This window comes from Notolabrus celidotus, chromosome 10 (genome assembly GCF_009762535.1).
Source record: "Notolabrus celidotus isolate fNotCel1 chromosome 10, fNotCel1.pri, whole genome shotgun sequence".
NCBI lineage: Eukaryota > Metazoa > Chordata > Actinopteri > Labriformes > Labridae > Notolabrus > Notolabrus celidotus.
Genome location: NC_048281.1, coordinates 16,668,402 through 16,692,872, shown reverse-complemented (window position 1 = coordinate 16,692,872; position 24,471 = coordinate 16,668,402). Strand labels below are relative to the sequence as shown.

The window sequence follows — 24,471 nt, the reverse complement described above, 5'->3', positions numbered from 1 at the left end:
GTTCACTTATTCAAGCATTAATGTATCAAGTGAAAGTTCAAGCATAAAACATGACCAAAAACTCTGATCTTGTGAGTAGAAAATGGTCCTTTGCTGCTTTGATCTTCATTGAGATATTAAAATGTACTGTATTGTAGATGTAATGCTACATGAACTTACCTTGAGTTTAGAAAATTCTTTTAACTCTGGGACTGCTGAAGGACTTGTAATTGGGGAGAAAGGTGGTGAAGGAACAGGTGAGCCTGGTGATTTTGACCCCTGGATTAAGGACTGGCTTCTTTTCACAGCAGAGGACACTGCCTGGGCGAAGCGGGATGGGGTTGAGGGAGAGAAGGGCCGAGGGGCTGCAAAGCTCCTTAGTTTCTCCAAGCTTAACCCTGAGCTTGGCAAACTACTTTGCCTAGTGATTTGTGTGGATACGACAGTCTTGTCTTCCCCTTCAGGGCTCAGCTGGACATTAGTGGCCCCCGTCATTTCTTCCTGACTCTGCACAGGAGGTGGAGAAGGAGGGGGAGGTAACTTTCCTCTCTCTGGACTGGCACTGAGGTTCTTTCCTGCTGCTGAAGTTACATAATACCCAGGTATTTTTTTGTGCTGTGCCAAGCGGAAAGAACCAGGCTTGGGTTTAGTTGCGGGTGGAATTTTAATCTCCTTGACCTCTGTAGGGGAACTTGCGTTACATGCCAAATCACACGGGGATGGGATCTTGCTGTCGACTTTCTCTAAACTGGTTGATGATGGGGATTGAATTGTTTCAGGTATACTTCCATTAACAGTGTCTTGCGTAGTAGTAATAGTACTAGTGGTTAAATCTGCCAGGGGAACATCGCTTTTTTCCTCAATCTGTCTCTCTGATGCTGTGTTTTCCTCCAACTGAAGAGAACCAATATCAGGTCCTTCTTCTTGAGCAGAGGCAGCTGCCTCCAGTGTCAGTGCAACCTCAAAATATCTAAGTTTCTCCGCAGATTTCTGAGGCACAATAGTGTATGTCGTCATCCCCACCTTTGGGATGTAGTCCCTTGTCAGCTCGTTGGAAGGCTTGGGCTTTGGCTCAGAGTTTGTCGCATAAATAGATGGGGATTTTATCGTGGCAGGGCCACTTGGTGGGGAGTCTTGGCATGATGAGGTCTCTAAGGTGTGGGATAAGGAAGGTTTATGGTCCAGTTCTTCCGTCAAAGTGGCCATATCTCTCTTTCCCGATGCTTCCAATTCAGCTGAAGGAGGGACTTGATCCGTAGGCTGTTGTGGAGACACAGGCAGCTGTGTTAAATCTGTTTGCACCTGAGCATCCTCTGCAGCCAGGCGTGTTGTGCTGGTGGCTGTCTGACTCTCCAACCTCTTAACCTGTTCCCCGGGGGTTTCAGTGTTTGCTTGAACGGACGCCTGTGCTTCTGCATCCTGTGTCACAGGTGGAGGGGGGCTGCTGGGTGCAGAACTGCATTCGGCTTCAACACTATCAGGTTTAGGCTCTTCATAGATTTGCTGTGGGGTTGGTGTTACATTTTCAACCTGACATGGAGTCTCACCTGTCAAGACAAGATCAAATTTGTGAGACAGATGTGCTGAAACTCACATTAATTAAAAAAAACAGACTTCACATGGTAAAGTAAAATTTATGACAACCCCAATTCCAAAACAGTTCAGACTAAAATGTTGTTGTTGATGGTTTGAAAATCGTTAAACCCTTTGTTTAATTGAAAATAGTGCAAAGACAACATATTAAAAGTTGAAACTGAACAATGTTACTGTTTTGGGAAAAATACAAGCTCACTTAAAATTCAAGGCCAACAACAAGTTTTAAAAAGGTGGGACAGGGGCATGTTTACCATTGTGCTGCATCACCTCTTCTTTTAACAACTAAATGTTTGGGAACCAAGGAGACCTCTTTCTGAAGTTTTAAAGGTGAAATGCCCTCTTGCCTGATATTGTGTTTCATCTGCTCAACAGTTAAGGGGAAAAGTCAGGACTGCAGGCAGGCAAGTTTAGCACCTGGACTCTTCTACTACAGAGCCATGCTGTTGTAATATGTGTAGAATGGGGTTTGGCATTGTCTTGCTGAAATATGTATGGTCTTCTCTGAAAAAGGCATTGTCTGGATGGCAGCATAGTGTTGTTCCAAAACCTGTATATGGTGTTCAGAATGAATGGTGCCTTCCCACACGTGTAAGCTAACCATGCAAAGGGAACTTTTGTATCCCAAAGCCATCAATCAGGAATGCTTGCTTTTGAACTGTGTGCTGATAACAGCACAGAGCAGAGGATGTGGCCTCCATGATTCCCAAAAAGAATGGCAAATTTTGATTAGTCAGACAACAGGACAGTTTTCCACTTTGCCTCAGTCCATCTTACATGGGCTCAGGCCCAGAGAAGTCACCGGCATTTCTGGATCATGTTTATAGATGGTTTCCTTTTCGCATCGTAACCTGCATTTGTGGTACAGTGATGAGCTGTGTTGATAACCAGTGGTATTTGGAAGTGATTTTGAGACCGTGCAGTGATTTCCACTACAGAGCCACCTCTGTTTTTGATGCAGTGCCACCTCAGATTATGGCCATCCTGTATTGCTTTTAGGCCTTGTCCCTTTTGTACAGAGATTTCTCCAGATTGTCTGAATCTTTTAATTATATTTTGCACTGCAGATGATGAAATTCCCCAAATTCTAAGCAATTTTACATTGAGGAACATTATTCTGAAGTTGTTGAACTATTTGCTTATGCAGTCTCTCTCAAAGTGGGGTTTACCCATCTTTACTTCTGAGACACTCAGCCGCTCTGGAATGCCCTTTTTGTACTCAGTCATAAGCTATTGCAAATTAACCTAACTAGTTGGGGGGTGTTCCTCCAGATGTTTTATTTTAGTGTTACACAACTTTTACAGAGGTGCGTTGACCCGGTCCAAACTGTCCAATCTCCACGGGTATGCATTTTTCAGAAAACAATGAGATTTTCATTTTCAACATTTGATATGTTTTCTTTGCACAATTTTAATTAAATATTGGGTTTGAGAAATAATTTGCAAAACATCAAAATCTGTTTTTATCACATAGCATCCCAAGGTTTTTGGATTTTGAGTTGTATATTAATAAGCAGTTTTGCAAGATCCCTGCAGCTCAGATATAAATGCCATAATAATGCCACAATAAATGAAATGCAAACCCACTTGTATCTGCCAGTTCAGATGATTCTGCACCATTATCAGTCTTCACATCATTCTGAGTTGCAGTATCATTCACTGTGCTCTGCAGTTGACTGTAAAAAATAAAGCAAACAGAAAGTTAGAGTGCTGCAAATACAAAAAGAAATTCCTTTTCAGAGGTTGGAGGAGTCGCACTGGAGTTCGTACTTGCCATCTGAGGACAGATCACAAGTCTGATCTTCCCCACGGCCCTCAGTGGGCGTTGTGCTCAGTATCTCAGTGTCTGGGGACGGGGAATGCAAAGAAACATCAGCAGACATGTTGAGGCTGCTGTCCTCTCCCTGGGTTTCACTAGCAGTTGCAGACTTTACAGAGGCAGTGGACTCTTCTTGCTCCATAATCTCCTCCAGTGTGATAGCAGCTGCACCTCCTGTGAAACAACATCATAAAGAATTCATTATTTGTATTTTCGTATTCATACCTACATTGGCTTTAAAAGTAGGCTATTATTTAAACATCTAAGTGTTTTCTTAACAATTACATGACGAACAAAGCATCACACTTAGTTATCCCAGTTCTTGTAGGTACACTTTCTCCTTCTATGAATTAATTCTTAGAAGCACCGTCTTCCTCCACAATCTGGTACATCTCTGTCTCCCTTGTCTAGCTCTTAATTTAGCACTTCAAGGAAATGCATCATAGGGGAACAGAGAGCAGAAGGAATTCCAAGGCTACTTAAACCAAACTGCAGCTCGTCACTGCTCTCAGCCTCTAATCTCTGTGTCTGCAGGGCAGCACTGGGCTGTTGTGGAAACAAAAAAGGAACTGATCCCACTCTGTGAACTGTGTGTTTGTAAAATTAGAAGCAATGGGAGGATGAAAATGGAGGTGTACACATGTAGACAGCAGTTGAAATAGTCTGTGGAGGAACTTTGTGTCAATGAAGCAATGAAGGGGTGATGATGTTGCGATTTCTGATGCAAAAACAGTGAAAGCATAAAATTTGAATCTTATTTTTGGTGTTCAAATTGTTTGTAAAGGTCAACATGAGCATGTTGTTCTGGACTCCATGTACCCATTAGTCTCTAAAAATAGTTTTCTTAATTTTCTACTGCTGCAAAGACAGAAACACAGGAAACATGAAAGTCTGTGGATTGTCCAGAGTAACAAGGTTGTTGTTAAACCAGAGCAGATGTAACCTCAACTGAAGCAAAGACTACATGCCATCAGTTAAAACTGAAAAAACTGTTATCCTGATATTTTGTGAACTGGCGCTTTTAAATGAAGGCACAAGAACACTGGATTTAAGATTTTTCATCTTTTGTTTTTTCATGTTTTTATCAAACAATTTATAAAATTCAAAAAGAGTCTGAACTTGTTCTTTTTAGAACTCACTAAATCTATCTGTGGTGATTATTCTTAGTTTTTGCTTTACACTGTTTTGTATATATGGGTTGGGTGGAGCTTCCCTTACAGGACAATATAGTGAGTGTCACATGTGGAAACACAATTACAGGAAAGTTTAACAAAACAAGTCAGGAAAACACCAGGGAGTTCACAACATACAGCAATTTAAAATACTGCAATAAATCAGCTCCTGAGATACTGTGTATTTTCTTGGCATGCACAAATCAGCTCATTTTTATTTTATTACTTCTTTATTTCATTCTCTTTTCTCTTCAGTATCCTATTTTAGCTTGTTTGTGTGTTTATTATCTAACTCTTTGATTTACTGGGATTTCTTTAGTGTTTCATAGTCTTGTTTTCTTTATCTCTTTTTGCTTTATAATCTTGTGCTTTTTTTCCAAATTATTATTTACAATCATATTATCTTATTTATTGCCACCATTTTATTGTTTATTATTTTCTTTTTTTGGAGTATTCAAGTTTTATTTTGTCCTCATTAAGATCTCATGATCTCAGACTTTCCTCAGCTCACCAGCCTGTGAGCCTTTTATTGAGTCGTTAATCTGAAACATGTTTTTTATCTTGTAAATAGATGGTGGGGTGGGGAGTGGTCACATTTTTTGGTATAATATATCAATATATTTCTTATGTATTTATGTGTAGCACTTTGTGTTAGAGATAGACCGATATGTTTTTTTCAGGGCAGATACAGATACCGATTATTAGTAGTCAAGGAGGCCGATAACCGGTATTTGGAGCCGATATTTATTTGCAGTAAAAGGGGAAATATTGGCGTCAAAATTTTGAATAATACAAACTCCAACACTTAACTTTGTTTAAATGCCTTTAAGCATATGTTTATTAAACAGCTTTTCAGATTTGCAAAATGTTAAAGTTTTTTTTTAATTTTAGACAATAGACATCTTTGTTTTAAAATTCTAACAAAGTACAGGGAGCTCCCAGACTCAGTAGCATGTCTTATAAAATGAAATGAAAACTTAAACAAATAAATAGCTCTCTAAAGTTTTCTACAGTAAATAAAGTTTTCCAAAATGTCAACATAACTGAAATGTTAATCTGTCACTTATTTTTGTTTTATGGGGGTATTTCAGTGTTTATGAGTGGGGTTGTATGAGTTTTAAATCACTAGTAATTGTAGGGGCCACAAAGGATGCTGCTCAGCTCATCCCCTGTGATGAGAAACTGCAGGGAGAAATGGAACGCAACCTAGGCTACGGTTTATGTAAACCGTGTCATTTCTGCCACATGATTTAGTGAATTCTGAGCCAAAATAACCCAGTTTTAAATTGATCTTTTATCGGCCGTCAGATTTTTAAAAAAAGGCCGATGGCGATATGCGTCAAAATGCCGAATATCGGCACCGATAATCGGCCCGGCTGATAATCGGTCTATCCCTACATTGTGTGTCATAGTGTTGTATGAAAATGGATTATCAAATGAAGTCTGATTGATTGATTTAACAGTAATCTTAGGTAACAAGCAAGACTTGTTCTCTTTTTTGATTAAGAGTCAATGCATTGAAGACAAAGCATTTAAAACCATGCCTGTTATGTGTAATTAAGAGATAGAAGTTGAACAAACAGCTGGTGTGTGGAAAGAAGGTGCTCAACAAGTGAAATACTAAATAAATAGATAAATAGAAGCAGTATATGGACCGTGCAAGTAGAAACAGATTAATTACAGCAGAATATGCTGCTTCAGATTACACCTATTCAGATGAATGTTGTTCAAGCTCAGACTAGCATTTAGCTCCAAGAACTATGCCTCCTCCCACAGCTGTAGTTTGGTGTTAAAATAAACCAGTGCACTACAATAACCACTAGGAGGCGCCACAGTCAAATAAATGAAAAGTGAAGAGTTCAGCATCAAAGTTTGCACAGACCTGTCTTTGTCTTTGAGGCCGAAGTCCACATGCCAAAGTATTAACGGGCGTTTTATTTAACCAGTTTAATGCAGCAATAAATCAAAGGACTCAAATAAAAACTCTTGAAGGCCTTGAAATGTAAAGACGTACCTGACATGTTTTCATCCAGAGGTACTTTTTCCTGGACGACAGCACTTGGGGATGAAGGGGGTGGAGGAGCTTTTCGTTTGGTTCTCTTTAACGAAGACTCCGCTGAGGACCCTCGACTTATACCAGACATCTATGTATACAGCATTCATTTAGATTAGATAGTCACTCGGCTTATAATTCTATTACTGCCAGAGTAATGCTGACTTGTCCACTGACCTGGTCGTAATCCAGTTTGGTGTTCGGTTCTGAGTAAAGTCTCCGTCGGGTGCTGACGTCTGATGGGCAGCTCTGGGACATGAGGATTGGCGGTTGTGGTGCGCGTCTCTTCTTTGGCACGTCACTATGTATTGAAGGTGAGCCGACCATGGATGAATGAGAGCTTGGTAAGGCCATGCTGAGAGGTCGTGGCTTGCTCACGAGCACAGGAGAAGCTGGGGCACTGACGGTGGTTGCCTTTAAAGAGCAAACATCCAATCAGAACATGATAAGAGGCCTGCTCCTGAATCAACAAAGTTCACGTCAACCAATGACAAACCAAAGTAAACAAACCTCCCTCTGAACATTTGAAGCTGCCTTTTAATACAGCTGTACTTCTACATAATCAGATCATCAAAATGCAGCATTACCTGGTATGATTTCTTCTTGCTTCTTCTAAACAAACTGAAGAGGCCTTTGTTTTCTTCCTCTTTTTGATTTTTATCTTTTCCAGGTGTGACTGTACCTAGAAAGAAAATACAAAAAGTTCAAGAAAACAGTCAGAAATAAGACGGCTCTTTGTATATCAATCAGTTTGCTTGCAAGTTAAAGTACCTGTATGAGTTGGAGAGGCTGGAAACACAGGAGAAGCAGGTCCTGTAGAGGTATAATGTGAATGGTTAATATGCTGAGATCTGCAGAATGTCCTAGCATGCTGTTTGTTTTCATTTTTCTATGCATTAGCTCTTACCTTTTGTGTCTCTTGCATAAACCTCTCTTATTGCATAATCATTCAGAGAGTGGGATATGTCCAAAGGAGCCAGTGAGTGGACGTCTCTCAGCAGAACTGTAGACTCAACATCAAATTCACATTTCTCACAGATAGCCGGCAAATGATCTGACAGTGGAACTCGAGGACTGACTCGTAGTATTGTTTTCTGGGTCTTTCTGTAGTTGATCACCATTCGAACTGTTGCCTGTAGAACACAGAATGTGCCACCTTAATGAGATCTGTTTACTGAACATGAAGAGCAAACAGTGACGCTTATTATTCGTGTTTGACGTACCTCCGGCATCTGAGGGATGGTCCTCTTATTTTTGTCCTCTCCTTTAGGTTTAAGCAGGATCTTCTCTGCATCCAAAGTTCCTATGAGAGCATTGGGCTTGAGTTTGGTCTTCTTCCTGTTGGAGGTGACCAGCTCTAAGGTGTGGCTCGATGGATTCAGGTGATACTTTGCACAAAGCGTCACTAACAGATCCATGAGGGGTTTGCTGAAAGACAATGAAGACACATTAAGACAAAAATGAAGAGGATGATAAGGTTTTCAAAATCTTTGATACTCTAATTCTTTTCAATGCCACGTGATTTAAAACATTACAATAAGCATTATTTTTATGTTCAACTGTATCAAAAACACCAATGCTTATGAACCAAAATCAGATCCACGCTTCTGTCTTTAACCAGAAGCTGCCACAAGCGTATGATGGAGAGCAAGCGAGCAGTGGTGGTTGATTGACATGAAGATAAGGTTATGTTTATGTTTATTTATTTGCACAATTAAAAGAAAATACACACAAAAAAAGAGCAAAGATAAATAATATACTGTGCAGGAAGAGGCAGAAAACTCAGAGAGCTTATTTGAAGCCTCCACCCAAACAGTGTTCTAATATCAAAAATGAATTAAAAAAATACTAAATTGACACATATAAAGACAGTAGTTGATACTAAAAATAAAATAACATAAGAATATACAAAATTAACAATTAATATAAATACAGCTATTACATCAAAAGAATTCAAAAGTACAAAATATGCTTTAAATCAAACAAAGCAGCCAACTAAGAAATAAGAAGTTATTATGTGATTGTTCAACAGCGGTTATGCTCAAATAACTTATATAAACATCCACACTTCAGCACACACATGCAGGAATGTGCTGGATTTGGTTTGCTTGCAGCTAGTTGCACTTCTTCCTGCCTGCTGTGTGCGTCTCTGCTACACACCCTCTGTCACAGCCACTACACGCCAACTCTCATCATTCACAGGTCTGCACCATAGACTGTATAAAATATGGACGTAGTATCCGTGACGTCACCAATTTGTTTCTGAAGAACTGTTTGAGGCCAATCGATGGCGGTGGCCATATTGCTGCTGTCGAGTGATTGTGACGTAAAGAGGCGGAGTTTGAGCCTCCTAGCCAACAGCTACAGTGTTCCCGCAGTCAGCTGTGTCTCTCATTGGAAGAAATATCTCATAATTAAAGATCCAGTAAGTTACCTTTGGTTTGTACCAGTTTTGGTGCCAAAATGTTACCAGTGGACAAAATGTTTCTAGTTTTCTCTTTGCTGATTTTGTCCTGTGCCTTTATAAGTAGTGTTTCGAACCAAAAATACTCGTCCTTTTTCTGTTTACACCCAAATGTCTTTCTCATCAAGAATTTTTGCTGAGTAATACGTTTTTTAAAAAAAAAGGCTGTTGCAGTGTTTTACCTGACACCTACCTTGCTGCAGCAGCAGATTTTGTAGATTATACGGAGGTGTCAGAATTCATTTAAGTCTGTTTCTTTACTGGAAAAACTCCTAATAGCAGATGTAATGCACTGTTTGCCTTAAAAAAAGACTTGAATCATTTTTCTTAGTGATTGCTTAATAATGTTCTGACCATTGACTAACTGAGCTATGATTGCAGATGAAAACATACAATTTCTTCACCTGGCATATTCACTGATTCAAAATGAAAGTGTTAAGGTGAAGAAGCTGTGAAGAAACAATGCAAAGCAAATGTACAGTAAGTTATTGTGGCAACATGGATCTTTCATGACACTGATTAAACATTTACAACTTAAACTTAACACTCAGAGTAAAGAGTTAACTTTGCTGTGCAGGCACTCAAAACAGGTTTAGAGGGAGAAAAGACGTCAAAGAATCTGGTGCTTAATTCTTTCATAACAGACTGGTCTGAGTAATTTCTCAAGAGGCCAAGGTGCAAAAGACACAGAGTAAAGACTGTTTGTAAACAGTGAGCATTGTGAGGAAGATAATGATATCTTAAATAAACTCAGTCCATGGAAAGTGAGAGATTTGTGAGAAAGTAGACACACATAACGACACACAGACCTTGCTCTAAAAAACGTTGACATGTGGGAGTGTAGTCACATGCCGATCTGATTAGATGGTTCAGTATCTGAGCAGTAAGATTTGTATGTGTCCTTCATGCATTGTTGCATTCAGTGTGGAAATAATCTATGAATCACGAAAAGTCCAATAATCTCAACGCTAAGCATTAGATAAGAGAAGAAAACTGATGTAATGCAATCAGTTTGGTCCTATTTCACAAACGTTTTAGCTGCTCCACCTATCTGACTCAATCTTCATGGAATTGAACTTCCTCTGTTGACTTACTGTAATCTGACATCAGTCTCATGATATGCTTTTGAAATCACAGACTTAATCTGTGAGAATGATTTAGCCCCTGCAATGTTCCCATTCACTGTTTTGAATCAGGTTTAGTGTCCTGTATAAGCAGTGGTGACACAAAGCAAGTACCATCTGTCACTGGATATGTCAGAGCCTTGAGTCAGTATAACCAAACGGGTCATTTAAATAAAAATGTAAGTAGAATAAATGTTATGAGTAAAAATGAAGAAGCTAATGAGACCAAAAATACTTTTAGCTCAAGGCTAAACGCACATTTGCTTCTGTTGTAAAAATTGGTATTTTAAAGCTCCAGTGAAGACGTTTTGGTTCATGTTGATTTTGGCACCCCCTGTAAACTTAAGCCTTGTTTCCACCAAGCGGTTCAGTTTGGTTCGTCTCGGTACATCATGCATTTTGTGGCGTTTCCATTGACTAAAACCGGGACAGGTCCCCAAATTACCAAGCCGTACCGTCCCAGTTTTTGGTACCCTTCTGTTGGGGTGCCAGACATACTGATCCGACCCCAGAAGGTGGAGATAGAAACACTGCAGTCTTTGATTGGTCGAAAGAATCATCACTTCCCGTGCAACAGCGGTAATAAAGAACAACACATAACCCCGCCATGTTTAAATCTCCAGTGGACTTCAGGAAGATAACTTTTTTTTGTTTGGAAAATGGCGTCAAGAAACAGCGTTCCATGGTCAACCCCGGAGGTGCAGACTTTCCTCGCATTTTTCTTCTTTGTTGCATTTATTAGCGGGGTACACTGTGTCACGCTGCTATGATGTCACGCTATTACGTAGCTGACGCGGCTATCGGCATCCGGCTTACACGCCGTCCAAAAAGTAGGGCACAGTTGGCTGTGGAAACGCAAACAGGATCAGGCGTTACCGATCCAACCCGTACCAAACTGTACTGATCCATACCAGACCGCTTGGTGGAAACGAGCCAAAAGACTTCTTTGCTGATTTTGCCCTCTACATATATGATAAGTGCCCCTGGTCCTGCTCTCTTTTAATAGTACAATGTTGAGTCAACCACAATCTTTGCCTTTGCATGTGAAAAAAATGCTGTATCAGAAACATGAAGTTTATCACTCGGTCATACACCTACCCACGTCACTGGTTTCAGATATTAAAGTAACTAAATAGAAATAGTCACTCATCACTTTGTTTACCTTTTTAGGTCTTAAGAGTTATGAATATTAATTTCAGTCTGTTTCATAACACATAAAAACTTCCCACAGGAGCTTTAAAATGGAGGTTTAAACCAACTTACCCACTTTTGGAGTCAGCCTCAAATGGACATGCAAGGTACTACAGTTTTTGACACCTCTGCACTGGCTTAATTTTAAGCTTAAATTAATTCTTGATTCATCCTTGACATGCAACCATTTTTCAAAATTCAGCAGATCATAAACTAGACTTACTTATTAGATACAGTGGTCTAAATTTACCTGCCATGGACTGTGGTCATCTTTTCTACTCCTCCAGGCAGAACCACAACCAGAGAGAGTTCTTTATCAATAAGGTTCTCCTTCTGCTCCATGGTTAGTTGAGGGTTTCCAGGGTACCACTGGGAGAAACCTGGGGAATCCAACTTCTTTAGTCCTGGCGGGGTTGGTGCTTTGCTTTTGGTTGACACCCTGTAGTTGGACAAGAACGTGTAAATTATTGAGCTTTTGTACAATTGACACAGCCAGGCAAATGAGCACTTCAGAGATTACTGGGAATGGTTTCCCACTCAAAGTATCAGTGTGCATTTTTCTGAAAACTTTTAGAATTGTGCCATCTTACATCATAATCTGACTTCAAATCAAAGTGCACCAGACAGCATGAAAGAAATCCTTTCTCTCACAGGTTTTAGAAAGCAGCAAGGCTTTTACATGAAAGGGCTCGAGGCCACTTTGCAAACTAGTCACAAGACAACCAAGTGAACAGATTTACTCATTGAGCCTGAAGAATCGGCTGGACAGACATGTGAGAAAGACTGATAATAAGACACGATATATAGAAACCACAGTTTCTGTAGCTGTGCACACTTTGTTTCATAGCATACTTTGTGGTTCAACAGTTTTATAGTGTAGAGACAACACCCTATGCATTAGTCTCACCAAGACAAGCACATTTCAGTTTTCAACAGTGTATTTGAGTGTTTATTTAAGCTCTGCATTCCTTGACAATGTGTCAAAACAGTGTGAGAGGGAGCATAGGCAGTGATCTGACAGTTCAAAACTGACCAGGTATTCCAAACACACGCCTAAAAAGTTGACGTGGAGGTCATCAATACAAAACTTCTGTCTGTATAAAAAACGAGTTGAATTTGAACAGAGTTGTCATTACAAGCCTTTAAAACTAGCTGTAACTAATTTCATTTTGTGTTCTTGTTCTACTGAAAAGCTGCAGATGTGGTGACAACAAACCAAAGTAAACACAAGAAGATCACATCCACCACGAAGCAATGGTCTCACAACTGTGCTGAAATACCATCAAGATGTTCAGTTGGCTGATAAATCAATAGCTGCGGAGCCGTTCAAGTGCCACATCATTCAGTCAGTATGCAGATAGAACAGGCTTCTGCAGACACCGAGTCCTGAATTATAGCCTGTAAAGTCTCACGTGGGGGCACTGCTTATTCAAACAGAGGAATCCCAGCAATGCAAGGTCACTGGCTCCACTGAGGAACGTCTAGCAAAGGATTATTAGTCTTGCCATGGGGGCGGCTGTCCTTAAACACTATGACTATCACATACATGAAAACACACACACACACACACACTAACACATGAACACATGAATATAAAAACACACACACAAACACCGGGGTGCAACTGTTATGGCTACAACTTCAATACAGAGGCAATGTAGTGAAGCCAATATAATATACAGTATGTGATAATTCTGTATTTAATACTGTTTATATTTTTTATTTTATATATTAACTGAGTACAATGAACAACTTTATATTAATAATTACAACTTATGTGTCCTTACTGCTAATATGACTGATACTATTTAATGAAGTAAGTGAAGAAAGTCTGATAATAAAATCCTCACATAACTTTAATAATGGTGGTTGTGATTTTATGGTTGTGATTTTATGCCTTAAAGCTGGGGTTGGTAGTCAGATTTAGATACACTTTTTGTCATACTGGTTAAAATGATCTTTATGTCCTGATGGCAATCAATACATGATGTGTTCCTAAAAAAGAGTGAAAAAAAACTGCTATCTACAGCCGGAGTAAACCTGGGAAAACACCAACCAATCACCGTTTTTTGGCTCCCCAAATTTTAAACCAATCAAATCCCGTCCAGCCATTCTGCCCGTCGTTTTGGAGGAGCTCCGAGGGAGGAGGGGAGGGGTTAGACGGAGTCATGAGGAAAAGCTACATTCAAATTCATGCTGGTTTTCCGAGACTACCAACCCTAGCTTTAAGCAGAAACTAAGCCGCTCTAGACATTATCTTTTTGCTAAGTGAATGACTAGCTACATACAGCATTATGGAATCATCTTTAGTGAGTTTTTGTGAAATGATAAATGACAGATCCCGGACAGACTTGGGTCTAGCCAATCACAAACAAGTACCATGGTCCTACCCTCCGGTTTCTTGAAATTCATTTTCTGATTCTGAATTTTTTTTTTGCTAAGTGAAATTAATTTTGCGTTTTTGAAATATGATTACTATTGGCCTTCAGGGCCACCGTATAAACAAGTGATACTGACAAAATATTATCATCACGCTGTTTATGAGCTGAAGTAAAAGAGAACAAGTAACGGTCTTAGTGAGACCTAATGTCAGACAGACTTCCTCATGTATCATTGTCTGGTTTCTATACATGTGAGTCAGCAGCATGTACTGTTAAATGTGACTAACTGTAAAGTCTGACTCAACTTGAAGTTAGCCTTTGAGAAACACAAGATTTTGAATTGCAAGAGGATCTGAGGCAGCAGCAGAAAAACAAACATGCAACAGGCACAGGGGCTAAACATTTTATCTGTTCATCTCTGAACACTAAATCTGTGACCTGTTTATTTCTTTGTTTATTCTGCTCTGGTGTGCGTGACAGCTACTGGCTTGAAACATTCTTGATAAAACACACTGAAAGGAGGAAATGGAAAGTGAACCCAGCAAGAGAGTCCAACTAGAGAGCTTTTGTCCTGGATTTGCAATTGGAGGTTTTTTGTGTCTTTTCAGAATGTTACTCTTATTGAATTACTCAACTAATCCTCATTTGAAACAGGATAATTTATAATACGTTGAGCCATTAAAATTTATCTTTTCAGTCCAAAGGAGTTTGACATAAGGAAGCTTACGTAAGCTTTGTCAGATGTTTATCTGTAGTTTTCTCTCTGTAAGGGCTAGGTTAGAACTAATTGTGGGGTGAGTGTCATTGTAATTTAGTGACATGTACATTTTCACATGGTAAACAATTTAATTATAAGTATGCAAAGAAGTGAGGTATGCACTTTGTTCTTTGTCCTAGGATGCTAACATTCATAACAAAGTATTCTTCTCAACTTAATTCAGTCTACATGTAGACTTGATACAGAAAATAAGCTATGAAAGTTTGGGATTTCTGACTTGTAACACAAAGCAGTGTTTCATGCCAAGAGCGGTTCCAGTATCATAGTGACCAGGGAAACTGTTTCACTGTGTCCTGGTTCAGATCTCAGAACAACTTTACAAAGTCCTCAAACTACGAAGAGTAAGCAATATATATAACCAATGGATGTCTGTCAAGATGTTTGGTAGGTTGGCTTAAGAAAGTAACACTTAATGACACAAGAATATCATTTAACCCTCCTGTTATGTTGTGGGTCAAATTGACCCTTTTAAAAGTGTATTTTAGGCAATATATGCCTTCTAAACCAGCTAAATGCAACATAAAAATCTGGGCAGCATGTCACAAAAGAGGTGTTAATTTATCAACATCACTTCATAAAAAAATCAAAATGGTAAATAAAATAAACAAAAGTCTGTCATGTAAAACTATTGTATTTATATTTAGGGCTTTCCAATGTACATTAAAAAAAGTTTCAACATTAATTTTGATGATAAACGAGTGAGTTATCCTCATTGAACCATGATCTGTGAGAATTAAAGAACACCAATGGACTAAATCTTGATTTAAATGGTTAGCAATGGAGTTTTGGGGGTTTCTGACACTTTTGGATAATTGAATTGTTGTCAAATTGACCCAGGAACATTATTGCTGTTCCAGAGAAATGAATATAACAGGAGGGTTAAAAGACAATAGGACATCTATAAACAGGCCTTGAAAAAAGAACAGCCCCACCTTATCCATTATTACGTTCAACAGGTTATCTGAGGTGTATTATAGCACTATAATTGAACTGAATACCACTAAACACCAATGATTAACACTTCTTTTGAGGCAGAAGTCTATTGAAATGTGTAACCACTTCTAAGCTTACTGTTTTGTTGACAGGCCACAAATCTGCCATCAGGTTTGCTCATACTCACTCATCAACCTCATATCCAACAGCAGCAGGCTGATGCTTTTAACAAACAAGACAAAATAAACCCACTCTCAAATAGACAGCAGATGTACTTTAAAAATTAACAGGTGAGAAATAACTAACATCCAACAATGCTGGAAACCAACCACAGTTACAAGAGAATATAGGACTAACAGAGAGCAACGGCACCCTGACACGCGCCATAACAAAGTCATGTTAGGTCAGGTTGACACATCCAGTCAGGGCTGTCTGAGTCTGTCAACTTGTTATGGAGTTCATATGTTTTCATGTGGATGGAATTCAGTTAGTAAAAAGTTCTTCCATTTCATTACGCTGATCTGAATGACTGAAATAAATCTAACTCTTTGTCTATCATAACTTCCACCAAACATACCCAACACTCATTTTAGAGTACAGCACAAGTTATACAATTCTACCTCTGGCAGGTATTAAGAGAATTTATAGACTGTAGACTTTAGTTTGAGTAAATAATAGCAAGCTTATTTAACAAAGGGATTACACAAGCCCTCCTTCGTTTAAAAAAAACCCCACAGGACTGCAGAGCAATGATAGTAACTCCTAAAGTTCTGTTTACACATGATGACAGTACGTCAAAAAAAATGTAAAATTGTTAATTTTAAGGATGAATTTAGGATCAAAATGATTATTGTGCCAGTATTTCTTCACAGTAACTTTCCAGAAGTAGATGAAATCTTTCAGTATGTTTTACTTTCATACAAAGCTGTAAAAGCAGTACATGATGGGCTATTTGAGTTTTAAAAGAAGGATCAGTGGCATTGTAAAGGGAGCCGTTTTAAATATTCCCCACTGAAGAAAAAAGAAAGTCTTTGAGGCAGTGTGGCTGTGAAACTCTACTCATGGAGAAATACCCAACTGCTGACACAGTTGATGACGCCTGATGGGTAGTCATGACATACCTAGTCATGTCATTTTTTCATTGGCTGACTGTGATACACTGTAATACAACCATTTTAGGCGCAATATATCCAAGATGCTACTGGAAAATTGCTGTTAATATGTGGAAATGTTTGAGGAATCTTGTGACAGAAGCATATTTTGCTGTGAAATCTGGTCGAAGCATAGAGGTTGAAACATTTTTTAATCCTGTTTTCAACATCTTTTCAGTGCCAGCCAGAGACATCTTCTTAACTTCTTATAACAGGCACCTGAAGCCAATTGAATCATTTTGTTTTTTAAAGGTGACATACTACGCTCTTTTTCATCAAAATATATTGGTCTAAGAGGTCCCCAAAACATGTCTTTAAAGTTTATGCTCAAAAAAACTTTGAAATCAGATTTTGGCATGCCTGAAAAACCCTCTTTTTTCTCTGACCACGCCCCCTCAGGAAGTGGATGTGCCTCGGCTCTCCACCACGTTGATCTAATGTTTACATGTTGGCTGAATATACACTGCTGCTCACAGACCCCCGTTACTTCAACCCTCTGAATTTGATCCAGAATCTGATCCTGACGGAGAGCCACTTGCAGCAGGACCTTTCTGAACGATTTGTCACAGATTTTGTGTTTCTTGTTGTTTTATTTGTCAGCATGTCGACGTGTGTCTTGGTACACAGCTACGAACATGTAGCTATGTGGCTATGCTAACTAGCACTAGCACTTTTCCATGAAAAATTAAATTCCTCCACTACATCTTCAAATCTGCAGACGTGGGGAGTAAACCCGAGGGGGTTTGTAGACATGCCAGGGACACATATTTCAGGTAGAGAACCATTAAAAAGTCGATTTTGCATGATATGTCACCTTTAATGCATGCAATCTTAACACCTCTATTTTTTGTAACATGTTAAACATGGATGACTGGTAGCAAGTTTAGAAAACTTTGTCCACTTAAAAAAGAACTGCAATTGATGTTCATTGCCGACATAAGGTTAAACAATTTTCATATTTACGCCTCTCAGGGGAAATTGCATGGAATGACATTTGCAAAGTAGATAGTCAAATTTAAAGTAGTTCCTGCCTGGTGCCAAAGGATCCAGCTTAGTCAATACAACCAAATGGTCTGTACAGTATTATCATTTATCTAACATGATCAAACAGATTTATGAGAAGTAACCAAACCTCTGCAGTGATAAAACTATTTCCCCAAGGTACTAGTTTCAGTGCTACAGTAGAAGTATGGGAGGGCTTTTTATTTGGAAGAATAATAAAGTATAGATCTTACAGTTAGGTATGAAACTTTCAAATATAACCACGAATGCCATGAATCCCTTGTTTACATGTAAGCAGATAGACCAACACAAACTCACTCTGTGGTCCCTGCTGGGTACAAGGTCCAACATTTGGCTCTGGCTATTTATTCAACATTGGGATTATGATCATGTAGCACCATGTCTGAACTTTTCTCAAATGCTCTTAAAATGTCTGCTGTAAATAGATTAATTTGATTGATACAGCTCTTGTGTGAGCTTGTACATATCACATGATATTCAACTGGGATTCCCCAAACAAGCAATAACTAAGTATGAAAAAAAATGACACAAAAGCCATGTGTTATGTTCAGGGTCAGCTGGGTGTATACAGCTGTGTCATCAGTGATTTTATCAAGATATCTTACTTGGGTGACAGACATGGACACACAGGCGATTTTTTTTGTTGTATCATCCGGGGCCTCTGTTTTCTCACCAGCAGAGGATGATGTGCTGAATGAGAGGAGACGTGTTGAAGCTTGACTGTGCTGATGCCACACTCGCACAGTTTTCCCTGGGAGGTCTGACACTCACAAACAAACCACTTCAATGGCAGACGACATGCCTGACAGACGTGATCACAGACTACCAGGAAATAACAGGCCTGCTGTCATTGTGCCATTTGTTATGTCTCATCGGGCATTAATCGCGTGGACTTGAGGAGTGCAAATAAATGGACTCAGAAAACAAATATGCACTGTGACAAATAAAAACTGCATGCTATGTTTTTGGTGCTGAACAGACTCTCTTTGTTTAGCTGCAGCTTCTGGTTTGTGACGTGAACTTGTGAACTGATTAGAAAACAGATGTCTGCCTCACAAATTAAGAGAAAGCAAAGAAAAAGTAATTTTATAATATAATTGATTTCAATATCAGACCCCACAAAATTTGATAAAGAAAACCAATAGTTCGCTGTAATAGCCAGCTCCTTCCTCTACTGAAAAAAATATACAAAATATTTTGTGCTTATGTGTCAAAAACGATCAGATTGGTTAGGCTGGCCTGAAAAATGTGACGCATTATTATGATTTTTATAATTTTTCATTATTACTGCCTCATCAGATGAAAACAACCGCTAAACGTTGCTTGTATTTACTTATTAATAAACCTATACATACAGACACAGTGGGTGGCAATATACGCTCCGCTATCATATGCAGACAAGACGAAAAAGCACAGCCACAACAAGCAGATGACAGAGTAGAAATGGTGTTGCCTGTGTGGATGTTCTTACTGTTGCAGTGGTGGATAACATGATTGCAACATAAGCCCAAAGTTTCCTAACTGGGGGAAAAAATCATCCAGTTTTAACATGGCACATTTTTTAAGTCACTACAAAAGTCATCACAAAGATTTGCTGAAGGACTATGAAGCTATTGACTTCTTCACCCGCGGTGTCTCACGAACAGATACCGCAGGTCTTTTCATCCTGCAGTGGTCAAACTCTATAACCAATAACAATAAGATCACCAAAACGGACTCAAGTGCAATATTTCCCCAATCTATTTATTAACATGCAATTACTTCCTCTCAGTTCATCCTTCTCTTCTTACATGTGCAATACGTCTTTCTACCCATCTTCCCAGTTCTGTTCTGTACATTGTTTATAGGCTACAAGTCTGTGCACATTTTTCACCGCGTCATTGGTTTTGGAAATACTTGTAAATGTACTTATTTAGTTGTGTATATACATTGTAAGATATGCTTATTTCTACTTCTTTAATTTTAATTGCTAATAACTTTTTAATAACTACTATTTTATATGCTCTTGTTTGCTTTATACTGTTTTGCACTGTCTACTTTTCTGCTATAACACTTAAATTTCCCTGTTGTGGGATGAATAAAGGATATCTTATCTTAGCTGCAACTAGCATTACCACTAGCACATACGTAAGTGCCATAGTGCTGATTTTAGAACTGCAGATATTTAACTAGAGACAACCAGTACTGAGGGAATTTATGACTAAATCACTGAATGTACAGCCCACCTTTTTCCTGAGGTATAAGACCAAGGAACCTGTCAGCTAACGGAATATTAGCTGGTGAAAGTTGCAAATGTGCTATTAGCTGTATAGTTGACGCTACTTTGAAGAAGTATCCCTATACTGCCAACCCCACAGGTTTAGACAAGAACCTGATAAGAAGAGGTCTTGTCTCAACCTGAAAGGATTCTATTTCATATAACCACCCGCTCACTATACACTGTACCACTTATTACCCGAATACCAACTTAAGATACAAACAAGCTGATACTTAGTGTAGGGGCCATAATGTTGATTTTCTGTCTTATTCGTTAATCATGATTATTTCCTTTTTTATTGCTTACTTAATTTCCAGTTTTGGGTTCATGAGTGTGGTTTCACCTTTTAAGTACCTGTTCAGTTGTGTGGTGGGAGGTGTACAAAGAGGGTGAGTGGGGCTAGATATTTTTTGTTGAACGCCACCGTCATTGTCATTATTTATTTCGATCTTTTTTGGTATTGATTTATTTTGAGTGTTGTTAATAAAAATAGAAAACTTACTTTGGACTTTGATTTTGATTTATGGCAAGACACATCACAAGCACAACCCCATTTAGTCTCTGCTGCACCTTTAAATCTGAGCCGCTTCACTTAGTCATGATCTAAAGATGAATACACTCACAACAAGTGATTTACTAAAAACAGTCCCTCCGATTAAATGTTTGTTCGCATTTCTATGGCAACAGTATTCTTATCAGCCTACCTGCATTACGCTGAACATTTTCCTTCACGGTAAAGTCAAAACATTAGCATTTTTCCGTTGGCATTCTGAACAGATACAAAAACAGATAACTCCTCTTCCTGATAACTCTTCTGTTGGCATTTTCTTCTCTCTCAACCAGTCTCGTCACTCTGCCAAAGCCCCTTTCCTGTTGCAGTTTGTGGTTATTTGGTGTCTGTTTTCTTCAATTTGGTCAACATCACTTTCACTCAGCTCCTTGTGTGTTTTATCATTTTTTCTAGAGCACTGTTTTCCTCATCTCCTCCTCTTTTGGTCAGCCATGAACCATGAATCTAAAGTTCTGTGCTCTCCAAATACACTGAAAGTAATATTTTTTAAAAAACATCAATGATGTTACCGATGATATGGGTAGCTAATGTTTTTGCAACATCGTCAACAGGAAGCAGTAAAATCATAAATGTGCTGGACTCTTTTTAACAGATTAATTTGATGTGATGTCTGTTATTTGGTTGTCCCTGGCATTGTCCGTGCTATTCAGATTTAATAACCATTGTTAAGGGGGTTTTGACCAATCAGACTCAAGTATTTAACACAGGCGAGTGATTAGAAAGAAAGGCAGGTAATTAAGAATATCAATATTTATTTTCATTTTTGTACATTTAGCTATTCTTACCCAAAGGTGTACATAAACTATGCATTTTAAAATACAAAAATACACCAAAAATATGTATGCTCTTTCTAAAGAATGTATGAACATTCTAATAAAATATAAAATCATACTATCAGCGCGAGTCTACAAGTTAAACACAAACTTCTACATTCCACTACACTCTATATCAGCTGGCATCTCTTTTACCAAAATCTGTTCAGTCACTTCCATGTTTAACTAATCAAATGATACAGTGAGCATGTGGGAGCAGCCTGGAGGAGAAATAAAGCCTAAGATTTAATAGAAATGTAACTTTGCTTTGAGGTTCCAAGAAGGATTAGCGAAAATGCCTCTTGTGGTATTTCAGCAGCTGCTTGGTATAACAGGATGGTCTTCTGGGGAATGGTGGGTTCAAGTACAAAGAAAGAAACGTTTTCTTCAAAGAGATGTAGGGCTCAGTCACACATTCAGCAAGCAACCCAATCATTTTAGATAACAAGACCAACATTTTTTTTGCTCTAATGACTGAAACACTCCCAGAACTTAGCTAGTTGTGGTTTATTAGCTACAGTAGCCTCAGTCAAATACAGGTTGAAACATGCCACGCTGCTGCAAGTGCAACACACCCTCCACTTCAAGTCAAAACACATTGACTGACAGATAAAAACTTTGTACACAGAGGTTCTTCCAAACACCTTTAAGAGGAAGTCCATGACAAAACTGCTCTGCTTTTAAGATAACACCATAACCATTCAAAGAAAAAGGATCCCAAAATGTGGAAAGCAGGTGTGACAGACCTGCTTTTCCCCTCCCTCTGCCAACACTTCATTCCACACTCTCTCTTACCTCCTCCTCGCCTACAGTTGCCTCCGCTCAAATTATTTCCATTCTGCTTGTGTATCTCCCATGAGGATAGTCACACAGAACAAACACTACACCGGTACAGCTTCAAAAGAGGGCCCACCTTAAAGCCACGCCCAGGCTGTGACATCAGAAATGTGTCCCTTCTCCTAAAAATCCTGTCTGCACCCTTGCTGTGTGTCTTGAAAGCTCTGACACACTGTGTGTTCAGAACTCCCCCCACAGTCAGGAGCAGGAAGGTGAGCAGCTTTGCCTCCCTGTGCAGACTTGAACCTGTGGGAGGAGCCAGGAGAGCACCAGGGCAACATGGGCTAACCATGCTAGCTCAGGACATAGAAAGAAGCTGGAGGAAAAAATGCTTTATTATCACTACATATTCTATTCATAAATAAGCTGTCTTCAGAGCATGCTGGTAACGATGTCATTAATCATGTAATAGAGTGTACAAAAGGTTAAACAGAGTTGGAACTGTTCCCACTCCCTAATTTAATCAGGTTCTGTGTATGCTTTTCATTATGAAGACACTTCAGAAAACCACACCTTATTTCCACAGCACTGACTCACTCTCAAATCATGTTAGAGGACTTGTCTGTGAGTGCAAAAACAATGTTTGTGATTCTTGACAAATGAATGAAACAAGTGTTATATTTTCTAACAGTTACAATTCCATCTGTGTAAACATGTATTTGAGCTCTCCTGGATACAATCTTCAACTACTAATTAGAATTGAAAATCACCCAGTTTGAGTTAAAGAGATTCATAAATACAGAATGGACTAGCATGAGGTCATATTGGGTCAAACTTATTGATGAAAAGCAGTCGGATACATTTTAAAGCTCATGTAGGGAGTTCTTAGCTGGTTATGAAACAGACTGAAATCCCTCCTGGTGTCTCATTAAGACCTACAAGAGCAAACAAGACCATGTGCAAAACTAATTATTTCCATGCTGTTATCACTAATAACTGAAACCAAAGTTTCTTGATGAGTGATAAGCTTGGCTGTTTATAGAAAGCAAGATGAGGTTGTTTTGTGTTTAAGAACACAACATAAAATGCACATGACAAGATCAGTTACAGACACTTAATAAATATATTCCACAGGGGTTGCCAAAAGATCCTCTCAGGGCTTGGAGTAAAAGATGACGAAGCAGACAGTCAGCTTTGTGAACTCAAGTCCAGCTGTGTTCGTTTTTTCTGATGTTTTTTGTTGTAAACTCAACAATACTCAATACTTTGCAAAAGATAACAGGTAAAAATCATTAAATCTACAAAAAGCAAAATGTATCATTTCCCAGTTAGCAAACATAAGTTTGAATCTATTTGCTTGTGAGTGTTTTTCTAATTAGGTTTGGGCTTTTATGTCTTTATTAAGAGAGAGGACAGTGGATTAAATTGGATAATGGAAAGAGAGAGTGGGAAATAACAAGCAGCAAGGGGCTGTGGGTTGGAATCAAACCTAGGCTGCCTGCTTACAGCCTCTGCACCAAGCGGCAACCTCATAGACACCAATTCAAAAAAGACGATCTTTGCAGCATTATTAAACATGTTTACAGCCTGGGTCAAAAAACGGCTTGGTCCTACGTAGCTAAATTCTCTATCGGCACACACTGTACGGGGGTGAATTTTTTTCTAACGTGACGGTTCAGAAGATATTAAGATTATGAGTTTTTGCCAAAATAAGGACATGACTGACTTGACTCCCGGACGGGAACACATAGTTGTTGGCTAGGAGGCTCAAACTCCGCCTCTTTACGTCACACTCTGCCTGGTTGAGTTCCACATTTCCAATATGGCTGCCGCCATTGATTTGCTTCAAAACAGCTCTCAGGAACAGATGGGTGACATCACGGATACTACGTCCATATTTCATCCAGTCTATGCTCTGCACATGGGGGACTTAATTTAAACCCTAGGTCAAACCTGTGCCCTGATACTTTTTAGTTTTTAAAGCTCATGTAAGAACCTTTAATTTAAATGAAAGTCAAACATACACATATCTCTCACTATGAATCTTTGCTGTGGAAAATGTAAACAAAGGCTCTTTCTTCAGCCTGCTGTAACTCACTATGTCTGACATGTACCCAGCAGCAATTACTGGCATTAAAAATAACTATTCAGAAATCAACATTCTTGTCTATAATGGTTTGGTTGCTTTTGGGGGTCATAAAAAGGGCATCAGTGTTAGTCTAAGTCTGTTTCATTACAAGCTAAAAACTCCTCACAGGAGCTTTAACTGCAGCTTTCCCTAATTTGATTTTTTTTTTTTTTTCTCTGATTCAAATAAACTGGGAATTAGCAACCAAAGACAGGAAGATGTGAGCCTAGCATATATGTGAGATAAAATCAGAAGAGTTTATCTT

General features: G+C 38.9%; 1 protein-coding gene across 3 annotated transcripts in view; it reads right to left on the bottom strand.

The window, feature by feature from the left end:
- Positions 1–24,471, bottom strand: part of cobll1b (cordon-bleu WH2 repeat protein-like 1b) — a 37,180-nt gene that overhangs the window by 2,681 nt on the left and 10,028 nt on the right. The window contains exons 1-11 of one of the 3 annotated variants that reach the window (XM_034693582.1): positions 22,215–22,303; positions 11,646–11,834; positions 7,840–8,044; positions 7,524–7,749; positions 7,388–7,429; positions 7,204–7,298; positions 6,794–7,030; positions 6,578–6,707; positions 3,343–3,565; positions 3,160–3,248; positions 160–1,526 (exon numbers count right to left, since the gene is read on the bottom strand). In XM_034693582.1, the coding sequence (XP_034549473.1) occupies positions 160–1,526; positions 3,160–3,248; positions 3,343–3,565; positions 6,578–6,707; positions 6,794–7,030; positions 7,204–7,298; positions 7,388–7,429; positions 7,524–7,749; positions 7,840–8,044; positions 11,646–11,737 (2,706 nt within the window). In that variant the 5' untranslated portion in view covers positions 11,738–11,834; positions 22,215–22,303. The other 2 variants (XM_034693581.1, XM_034693580.1) reach the window with 2 other exon arrangements.